At 32.2% G+C, this 10,850-nt stretch overlaps 2 protein-coding genes across 5 annotated transcripts; one reads left to right on the forward strand and one right to left on the reverse strand.

Annotated features, from left to right (window-relative positions):
• The first annotated feature begins 723 nt into the window (after positions 1 to 723).
• On the forward strand, positions 724 to 10,407 carry LOC107891740 (UDP-N-acetylglucosamine transferase subunit ALG14 homolog). Of its 4 annotated transcripts, XR_005918051.1 has the most exons (8): positions 740 to 1,136; positions 1,221 to 1,360; positions 2,430 to 2,573; positions 2,684 to 2,743; positions 2,898 to 3,097; positions 5,577 to 5,992; positions 9,826 to 10,006; positions 10,094 to 10,407. XR_005918051.1 is itself a non-coding variant. In XM_016816621.2 (5 exons), exons 1-5 carry the CDS (start codon positions 953 to 955, stop codon positions 3,072 to 3,074), a joined length of 705 nt encoding a protein of 234 aa, XP_016672110.2. In that variant the 5' UTR covers positions 724 to 952; the 3' UTR covers positions 3,075 to 8,458. The 4 variants fall into 4 exon arrangements, 1 of the variants encoding a protein (XP_016672110.2); XR_005918052.1 differs by having other exon boundaries at positions 739 to 1,136; positions 2,898 to 5,992; XR_005918053.1 differs by lacking the exons at positions 9,826 to 10,006; positions 10,094 to 10,407 and adding an exon at positions 4,863 to 5,382 and having other exon boundaries at positions 5,577 to 8,458.
• Positions 4,908 to 8,225, reverse strand: LOC107891741 (purine permease 21). The gene is made up of 2 exons (XM_041100452.1): positions 8,099 to 8,225; positions 4,908 to 6,019 (listed from the first exon to the last, which is right to left on the reverse strand). The coding sequence occupies exons 1-2, from the start codon at positions 8,133 to 8,135 to the stop codon at positions 4,908 to 4,910; spliced, it is 1,149 nt and encodes a 382-aa protein (XP_040956386.1). The 5' UTR covers positions 8,136 to 8,225.
• Positions 10,408 to 10,850: the final 443 nt, after the last annotated feature.

A 10,850-nucleotide genomic window follows, 5' to 3' on the forward strand; every position in this document is an offset into this window, starting at 1 on the left:
CATCATTTATCACTAACAAATCAACAAACTTAATTACTTAATTAAATTCATGAATAATAAAACAAATTACGAAAGTACAAACATTACTTCATTCATTTCATTATAGTTTCATAGTGTCAATCATATCTTATATATCTACTTAACCGTCTTAACAGTAAATGATATCATAGTCAACTAAATTTATCATGGTACAACTTATTTCATTTTATAATACGAATATGATTTAAGTCTTCATTTATAATTAAGTCCATTTATAGTTGATCACCAATTAATCATTCATGTTCATTTTTCAATAATAAGCACTTAATTATTATTTATTTTTATTAAAAATCATCACGTATAAATAACACACCCATCATTACTATAAGATTAGATACTTAGTAGATATGTAAAGAAGGCAAATTATGTTAGCACAAACCAATTCTGCTATCCTACGCCCGTTTTACAATTTAGTCATGATTTTAAAAATATTGAGCTTAAATTTGTTAAATTTTTTAGACTCAAGATCAAATTGATAAAATATGTATACATAAATGGCTAAATTTATTATTTTACTAATAGAAATTATGTACAATTGACCTTGATTAATTGTCCTTGTTCACTTTTGAAATAGGATTAAATTGTTAGGTTTGTTTTATAAGAGATCAATTTGCTCAATATCAAAATTAAGAAGGGCTGGAGAGGTGTTTTTACCTTAAATAACCATTAAAAAATAAAAACGCCGTGGAATCGCGGAAAGACCAGGTCTCCACCCAGGGGCGGCGGAGCTTTTGTATCGTTTAATGCAACTTTATAAGCATTTTTTTCTCTTCTCATTTTCTGTCAAAATATTATTCTTAATTGAAATAATATAATTTAGAATAATATTTTCAATTTCACTATATATATTTCAATTCCTTAATCTCGGTTCACAGTTCATCCAGCACGTAATTTCATTGAGAAAGATCAAGAAATGGAGAAGAACAGTAGCTGTTGCTTTTCAAATTTATCTTCAAATCTTCCGATCACTTGTTTGATCACTTTCATCACCATTTTCCTACACCGAGTTCTTAACGTCATTTACCGAACCGGCAAGCCACTAGGCAAAAGAGTTTCTCCGCAGCGGCCTCTTAGCACTCTCATTGTTTTAGGTTCAGGTGCGCTTTTTTGTTTTTTCTTATTTGCTTTTGATTTTACGATGTTTGATTATGATCTTCAGATCGTATGATTTCTCGGTATAGGAGGTCACACAGCGGAGATGATTAATCTCTTGTTAGTTTTGCGAAAGGAAAGGTTTACACCGAGGTTTTATATCGCCGCTGCGACTGATAATATGAGTCTTCAAAAAGCTCGTGTATTGGAGAATTCTTTGGCTGATTCGGTAACTTCATTTTTTCTCTTCATTCTCTCATAAATTGCTATTAAGATTTTGTTCATTGCCTTTTTTTCTTTTATTCGTTGGATTTCGATTTGTTTAATGTGATTTTGTGTTTGTAAGATTACTATTTATATATTATAGTTCAATGAAATCTGTCATCTTATGTCTGGAATCATGAATTTGGAAATTTGGATTTGGATTGCATTTGCTTATATGAATTCTGAGAATGAGATGCATGCATTATGTATAAATTAGTTAAGATTTAATATGATTATATATGTAAAATATAGAAAAACATTTATTTCAATTTCATAATCCTCTATAGGAGTTTCAAATTCACAACTAAGTAGACATCCAGCAAATATATGTACTTGGTGAACTAATCATGAATGTTACATTTATATGTCTTTTACCACACAACTTACGATATTTTTGAAATTCAAGTTCTCAAAAGCCATCTTGAACCATTTATCTATTATTTAGATTTTCTTGTTACTTCCTTTTTTGCCCCCTTGTATGTGAATGTAGTTAATTTTCGACCTCTTTTCTTGGAAAAATCACAATTTAATTTCCATTGATAAGCAATGTTCTAAATCTTTCACAACAGAGAGCCTAATTTCAGACTTTCATGTATGATTTATTGGACAATCACCGACCCTAGACTGTCCAAGAAACTAGATCCAATAATTTCTTCCTGGCATAAGTATTTTTCAGAACTTCTTTTTTGCTCTTATGTCTTCGTTTTGAATGATCTTGCCTGATTTCTTATATTAGTAGTACTACTATTTTGCTGTTTTTCTATCTATTTTACTCTTACACTTCATTTTTGTTGAAGCACCTGCATTCAACACCTGTGTTTGTCCCTTATATTGACGAGGATACAGGGACATAACCTTCCAAATACAAAGAAAATCTTGAACAAAAAATTGAACTTACCTGTGTTTGTCACTTATATGGATGAGGAGATAATTGCTGCCGTTCTGCTTCTTAAGAAGCAGAACTGTGGTTCATAATCATGTTCCTGTTTTTTCTGTTCATAAAAGAGGTTTCCTTAACTTTATTTCAATCACAGAGTGAGACCAAGGGACTCTCTGCAGAATTTATGCAGATCTATAGAAGCAGGGAAGTTGGTCAATCATATGTAACTTCTGTTTGGACAACTTTAGTTGCCATGGCTCATGCATTGTGGCTGATGATTAAAATCAGACCTCAAGTGGTATTTTTGTGCCTCTGTTCTGTTTTTCTTCTCTTCCAATTTTGTTGCATTTGCTTAAAAAAGATGTTTGCGCTCAAATTTCTTTCTAAAAACTTCGTTCTTCATTGCAGGTTCTTTGCAATGGCCCTGGTACTTGTATTCCTCTATGTGTAATTGCATTCTTTATCAAGGTTTGCATTTTCCTTCCTAACCCATTTTATTTTGTATTCCCTTTCTCCGTTGGGATTTTTCCACAGAGGAAAAAAGAAGATAAGTTCAATGCATACATTTCTACTTCTAAGAAAATTGGAGGTTAGCCATTTTTCTTTCGAATTTTGCTTGCAGGTGATTGGAATTAGACGGTCATCCATTTTTTATGTTGAGAGCATTGCAAGAGTAAAAAGACTCTCTTTAAGTGGTTTGTTGCTTTACAAGTTAAGGATTGCCGATCAGTTCTTTGTGCAATGGCCGCAACTGCAGAGAAAATACCCTCGGGCTCATTATGTAGGTTGCCTGATGTAGATAATTAAGTCAGCTGCTGATGGGTACTCTCACTTAACTTCTTAGATTATTTTCTTATTATCATATTGTACTACTTTATAAAGTTTCTTTCCCTCCACTAAGATTTTTGTATTTCTGTGTTGAGTTGGGTTCATTACTACAACATGATTTAATGTAGACTCTGATATTTGGCAAAAAGAACAATAGGATGTTATATAAATCAGCTCAAAATTTCAGTAGTAACATTACAATTGATCTTTTAACAAAGACCATATATATTAAGAGACTTCCAGCATATTATTTCACAGCCTGAATGTGAAGTCTTTAGGAATAAGTTTTTTAGGCATGCAGTTCCTAGGGTCTATACCCGGGTATAAATAAGGCCTAATTTAACTCTGTTATTTTATTATTTATTATGTATTTGTATTTACATTATTGTCCCTAGCATTTGAGGATGGTTTTTGACTTTTTGTGTGTTATTTGTATTTAAATTATTGTCCCTAGTAGTTAATGACAGTTATTGTGTGATATTTGTATTAAAAAAAGGGTTACTATTTGATGTATTAACAGTGTATATAATTCTACACCATCAATGAACCAGATGATACTGCATCATTAGAAATGAAATTAATTGAATCTAGTTCATTGATAGTGTATACAATATTAGTGCATCAAATATAAATCCTTAAAATTAAGTGAAGACAGGGGTGGCCTGATGGTTTGTAGGAAAGGTCCGTCTAGGTACCTTGGGAGTCACTGTATTTCCAGTATGGTTAATGCGCTTTAAGATTTACAAAATCTGTTGATGGCAGTAAAGATTATCAGATTGTGTTCAGTGTTCTGTTTGGCTTTTGTGTTTGAAGGGTTCATGTGATAAAGTTAGGAAAGAGTTTCTGGTTTCCTAACAAAGTTCTGGATCAACTTCTGTTTCTGATGATTTTGTAAAGTAGATTACTTACTATGATTAAATTCATACATAGCTTGGTCCAAAATTCCTGTCCTTTTTCTACTATTTTTGCCTCTAACTTTATATCATTTTTAGGATGAGAGCAAGCAACATTGCATTATTTGTTTAGGTTCTTGAGCTATCTTGGAGATTTGGCTTGAATAATCATATATATTTTTTAAGCTTGGATTGAACATTGAGAATTCTTACGTATATGTCACAAACCAGCCAGCAAGGAACTAGTGTGTATGACTCACTGAAGTTTGACTCATTTCCAAGCATTCTCTCTCTAGTTTGTGATATAGTACCTATATTCAGGGCAAATGCACCAGTTTCTAAGATTTAAATTAAACCTGATAAAGAGCCTTGACTTGGCTTATTAACTATGAGCTTCAATGAACCCTATTGACATGTTGATCATTAATGGCTGTTCATTTAGCCGAACATAAACATGTTTCTTTCTTTCTTTTTCGCACATCAGTAATGGGTTGATTCTTAGATTCATTTGTCTAATCTTCCCTGTTGTTTTTGAACACACCATTGTTTTATGGCATCATTCTTTTCTCTGTTTTTACTCCTTCCTGCTTTTGCTTTTATACACACTGTTACAGAATGGGGCTAGTGGAAACAAATTAGATCATTATTTTCTTCTCCTATACCAACTAGCATGGTCTAGCTTGGTGCTTTAGTTAAGCTGTATCCCTAGCCATTTCGGATGAAGTTATATCCAAAACAGAGAATACGTGGGCATTACTGAATTGTATTTAGTTTGCTAGAGCTATTTTAGAGTTTGGTTATCTATGACTCTGCATTGAGAAGGATGAAGAAAGATTACTTTTGGGGTTGTATTTCTTGTTTTGCAGAAAATGACAATCTCATATAGAACTGTGGAAGCCACACTTAATCTGTTAACTAACCTCTTCGAGTAAAGGACTCTTCGAAACTTCACTACCGTTTCGATATTCATTCTTAGAGCTTTGATTGTCAAGATAACACTGGTAAACATATGAAACAAAGCCCCATATCGCCAAGACCATGGCAATTGCCTTCACTGCATCCATTTTGTCATGGAAAAAGATCACAGCTAGAATTGGAATAACAGGCAAACCCAAGACACTTATGGCATTGGAGAAGAGCGAAGAAACTTTGAAAATCAATCCCATTGCACCGATGACAAAAAGCTGTGAAGCTATAGCTGTTTCAATCAGGGTCATTGCATAGGAAAACTTACCGAGTTCAAACTCTTCTACTTCTATTGACAAACCTTTCCATTCTCCGCTGATGAAAAGTCCCAGAATGGCAGCAGAAGTCGCAACTAGTGACTGATATATAACCATTTCGAACACCTTTGCGTGTGTTTCTCCTTTTAGAAGCTTTCTGAAGGTGAGTTGTGTTAGAGAAAGCATCAAACCGTACCCAGCAGAAGCACCAATGGTGCAAATGAATCCGATTGCATATTTTCCTTTAGAGACTTCAACATGGCTTGCTGGATTGGTTTGAAATATCAGGAGGGAGGAGGATATTGTTAGTAGAACTAGTGAATTGATTATAAATGGAGTGAACTTTTGTGAATGTAGGAAGAATGAGAAGAGAGCATTGAAGGCCAATTGGGACGCACAAATGAGGGAAAAAGTCGATACCGGAAGGTGTAAGAGTCCAATAGAATACATCAAGCTGTACGCCACTAGGCAAATACCGAAAGAGAAATAGACCAATGCCAGTATCACCGCTGATGGCTGCCGTATCTGCTCATTTTTGGTGCAACTTTTTGGTGGTGCTAAGCAGTAACATGGTATGACAATTGGGAAGCCTGTGAGTTGTGCGAGTGTAGCAACCCATACGCTCTTCCCGCCTTTGTCGTAGTATAGGCGCCCCAAGAGTGTTGATGCCGACTGACCGAAGATTACAAAGAATGCATACATGATGATGCTGATCCACCACTTATAGTTCCTTGGTTCATGGCTTGCCAGTTTCTTGCTAGTCTGATATTGAGGTGAGTTTTCTTCCTTTACTTCTTGAACTGTTAGAAAAACATTTGAATAATTGTCAAATGAGTTTCTTTTATATTTTGCAAACCTAAAATGTCTGCTTTTTCTCTATGTCGTTTCGACTCATCATTTTTCTTGAAGTATTAATATCTAACATTCATTCCGACATTGCAAACCTAAATGCATGAATATAACATGAAAAATAATAATAAAAGCATAATACGACATGACAACAAAACAAATCTATAATATGTATAAAAACATAAATGTAAATAATCTTTTGAACTGATGAAAATGATTTTTTATTGCCTATTGTTTACTAAATCGATATCAGGATAAAATTTTAATATCATTAAAATTTAATATAGGTTCAATTATGCTTGGTATATATGTTAAATTATACTTTCAATGTAATTTAAAATTATTCAATGTTGAATTAAAATTTTGTTGGGTATTTTAATTATATACTATAAAATTAAAATTTATTACTATAAAATAGATGCATTGCATTTGGGCATTTTCATTCAAGTAGTAGCTTAAAAAAATCACTAAAATGGTTTGGCTTTCATTATTTTTATTCTATTGTTTGAAAATTTTTGATTCTATAATATTTTAATTATCAAAATAATTTATAAATTTTGATCATTTTTGGCAATTTGAATGAAGTAAAAATATATCATTTAATGAAATAAAAAATTAAGAATGTAAAATCACATGCTAACATGTATGATATTAAAAACTTATATAACACATGAATTTGCCAATATCTATATAAAACAAACTATTAATATATTGAAAAGAATTATATAAACATTACTACTTTAAATGCTAATATTATATGAAAAAATAATATCAATTGTCAGATTTGTTAGAAACAAAAGCCTAGATATGCAAATTAAACATATAACTTCATCATTGTAATGAGTAAGAAAATTATTTTGATAACACTTTTTAAAATAAAAACATCATAACGCTTAAAAAAGTAAAAATAAGTTGTAAAAAGCAAAGTGATAATCAGATAATAATTTTAATTAATCATGTTGCATTATTTCTTGGCATCTCTCTACATCCATAAAAGGAAAAAATGAAGAAACAAGAAGCCGTAAAAATGATCAATTCCTTCTAAACTCTATAATATTAAGGCTTAACTACAAAATTGGTCCCTAAACCATATCATTTTTTCCACTTAGGTACTTAAGGCTTTTTTTAGTCTAAAGTGGTACCTAAACCATCAATTTTGTTTCATTCTATCCCACATACGAAGTCAAAGAACATGCCACATGCCATGTTCTTATTGGCTGGTATAATGTTTTGGGTAAAATGAGACGTTCATTTTTTTTACTATAACGAAATTCATAGTTTAGGTACTACTTTTGATGATAAAGAACTTTTAGGTTACTAACTGAGAAAAGTGGTAAAGTGGTATAATTTGAGGTTTAATTTTATATTTAAGTCTAATATTAATTGTAAAATGAATCAAATAGGCAAAAAAAAATGTTATGTTCAAAATTCAATCATTTTTCAATCAGATCTTATTTTTTGTTTAAGCCTTTCTCTAAGCCTAATAAATTGTTAATCTTCTCAAATATCGGACAATTTTTTAGCATAGGCAAAAAAATCTGACCCTCAAAAAGTTGTAGTGCTGTTAGAAGCATATTTGATTGGCCGATTGAAACGGAAAATAGTAGTTTGACCGGTGTCGTATGATCGAATAGGGAGAATCATTGTGAGCCAGTAAAAATTGGAAAGTGAAATAAAAACCCGGTCTGATTCTTACAACATTGCTTCTAGAGGTAGAGATTGTTGCTTTGACTTTGAAACCTAAAACATAGTGTTAGAGCATAGAGATTAAACAAGAGAGTTGGCTTGATTGCTATCTTTCTGTAAATAACAGCAGAAATATAGAGAACTCTAAAATCCATTTTGTAGTTTGCTTCTCTGATATTCATGTGTGCTTTTTCTATGTTGGTCCCTTTATTTATATTTGGTATTTGTGTTCGACTTATATGATATGAGAATATGATCCCATAAAATATACTAGAGGAACTTTTATATAAGATACGTACCTGTATTTGATATATGAATTTGAGTAAACATAGGAGTCTACTTACCAATGATGTGGGGTTGAACTTCTTGAGTTTTTCCCATAATCAAAACATGAAGAGGTTCGAAAAAGCAGCCCCCGGTTAGAGAAGGAGAGAAAAGAGGAGATAGTTTAACAAAATAGGGATGTATGTATGTATGTAAAGTATAGCAGCTAATTGTGAATGGCAATTTAAGTATCCAACAGAAGAAAAAGAAAGGTATCCAGTTCCATCCATATGAAGCACGAGGACGATGATGACCGCATCTTGTTTCTTTCTTTTTTGTCTTGTTGTCTTTATTTTTTGTGATTGAGTATGTGTTCAATACATGCATGTTCAAAATTCATTACATATTTTTCGATTTATTTGAAGGGTTATATTTCTTCACTCATGTCCGAATGTGTGTCGTATGAATATTTCAAAGGAGGAAGCAACATAAAGCATAACCATATTATCATCTGTCATGAATCTTTTTTTACAAATTCGAGAATGGTGGGTATGTATATGTACATTGACCTTGTGCAGAAATGAAACATGTGCATGGTTTGAGTTTGATGGGGGCTTCTTAGTTTGCAATAAATAGTTTATTTTATATATCAATTGCAATATCTACATCTTCAATAACAGGAAATTCACATGGCTTATCAAATGCATCACTCATGATCACGCAATTTAGTGCCTTGGATTTTGACCATTTTGTAAAATGATGATGATGCTTTCTTTTTGGTGCTAAACTTGAACTATCTCATTTACACTAGATCTCCATCACAAAGGAGATGGCTTTTTTCTTTGCTCTTGCGGCTTCCTCAGGCCTTAGAGCGCAGCATCGCCTGGGATGCTATGCGTCGAGTCTTAAGTATATTTGGGTTTTATGACAATAACAATGTATCTTTGCCTGGTCCTACCTTGGAAATTATCCACATTAAAATGGATCTTGTCCTAATGGCCAAAAGCCCAAGTTACCGGCTTGATTCCTTCTTTGCTCTATTGTTGGATAACAGAAATTTTCTGATGTTCCAAAGTGACGATTTGGATGTCCTTTTACCTGGTTAGGTGGCTTCGCCGTGCCTTGGTCGTCGACCCTTTGCTATTTCCGGATTTTCCGACTGAGTTTATTTATAATAAAAAAAAAATCTATATGAACATTGATAAAATAAAGGTTAAATTGTGCTATTAGTCCATGTATAAAGGCTTAATATAGTAGAATTTGACCTTAAATGAACTTTTGCTTTGGTCGACTGAACCAAAAACTGAAATAATAATTGAAAAAGAAAATCACCAATGGATTAACAAATTTAATAAATTATGATTTTTTATTAATTCAAATACAGCTAAAATAAAACATGACTTAATTTGTTTAAATACAAACTTATGATTAAACTAGAATTACTTATTTCTATTTATATAAACATGACTTAAATTTGTACATGTAAACTTATAAAACAACACGATTTAGGTTTAAATAAAAAAATTAAAATTTATCATATTTAATAATAATAATAATAATAATAATAATAATAATAAAGAATTACATTTAAACCAACGTTAACTATACCTCCCACTAATTTAATTTAATCGAAATTCTGATTTATGTAAATTACTTGCTCTATAAATATATATCTCAGCTTCATTCTTCAATTACTGTTTCTTTAACTGTTATATATTTTAATTCTTTGCTTAATTCAATGATGATGAATTCATTCAAGTTTTTGTTTCTTATGTTTTGCTTCGTTTTCATCAATCAATCTTATCAGAGAGTCGTACTGTTATTCCAAAAAGTTATAATCAACTTAATCTTACTGATGTTGCGGGACTCGAGAGCATCGCCTTCGATTGTAAAGGCGAAGGGCCATACATTGGTGTATCCGACGGCAGAATACTTAAGCATGAACCGAATTTTGGTTGGAAAGAATTTGCTATTCCTTCATTAACCAAGTATTAATTTATCATCATCTTTTTTATTTATCATTTTATTGACATAATAGTGAACTAATTGACAGGTTTTTTTCTTTGTTGGATCAGGGAAAGGAGGTTATGTGACGGGTCGACAAATCCCATGCTTGAACCTATATGCTGAAGGACTTTGGGTTTAAATTTTAACAACGCAACATGCAATCTTTATATTGCAGACGCATACTTTGGTTTGCTAATGGTTGGGCCCAAAAGGGGCGTAGCACAAGTTCTTGCCAATTCATCCTAGGGAATCCCATTTAGATTTACAAATGGGTTAGACATCGATATCAACACGGGAGTTGTTTATTTTACAGATAGCAGTATTATTTTCCAAATGAAGTATTTCTTATATTTTATTTAATTTAAGGTTGCTCTTGATACAAGTATTGTTTGTTATTTAAAACTCGTGAATACTTGCATGTGTGTGTAGGTATGCGGACCTTTTATTGAGATCATCAACTGACTGAACTGGATGATTGCTCAGATATGATCCGCGTGCAAAAAGGGCATCTGTAATGTACAAAGGTTTAATGTTTCCGAATGGGGTAGCTTTGAGACAAAATCGTTCTTTTCTGCCAGTGGCAGAAACTATACGAAATAGAATCTTGAAATTCAACCTTGAAGATGTTAATGGACTAAACAAAACAAGACAAAAGTGTTTGTCGAGTTACCTAGAGTTCCTGATAACATTAAGATGAATGAAAAAGGGGAATTCTGGGTGGCTCTGAACACGAGAAGGCTGGGAGAAATTAGTAATGATGGGCTGGATCCTATAGGAGTCAAATACAATGGAGAAGTTTCTATTTTACAAGAATTGGATAGGAAT

Source organism: Gossypium hirsutum, chromosome D09 (assembly GCF_007990345.1).
Source record: "Gossypium hirsutum isolate 1008001.06 chromosome D09, Gossypium_hirsutum_v2.1, whole genome shotgun sequence".
NCBI classification, from domain to species: Eukaryota; Viridiplantae; Streptophyta; class Magnoliopsida; order Malvales; family Malvaceae; genus Gossypium; species Gossypium hirsutum.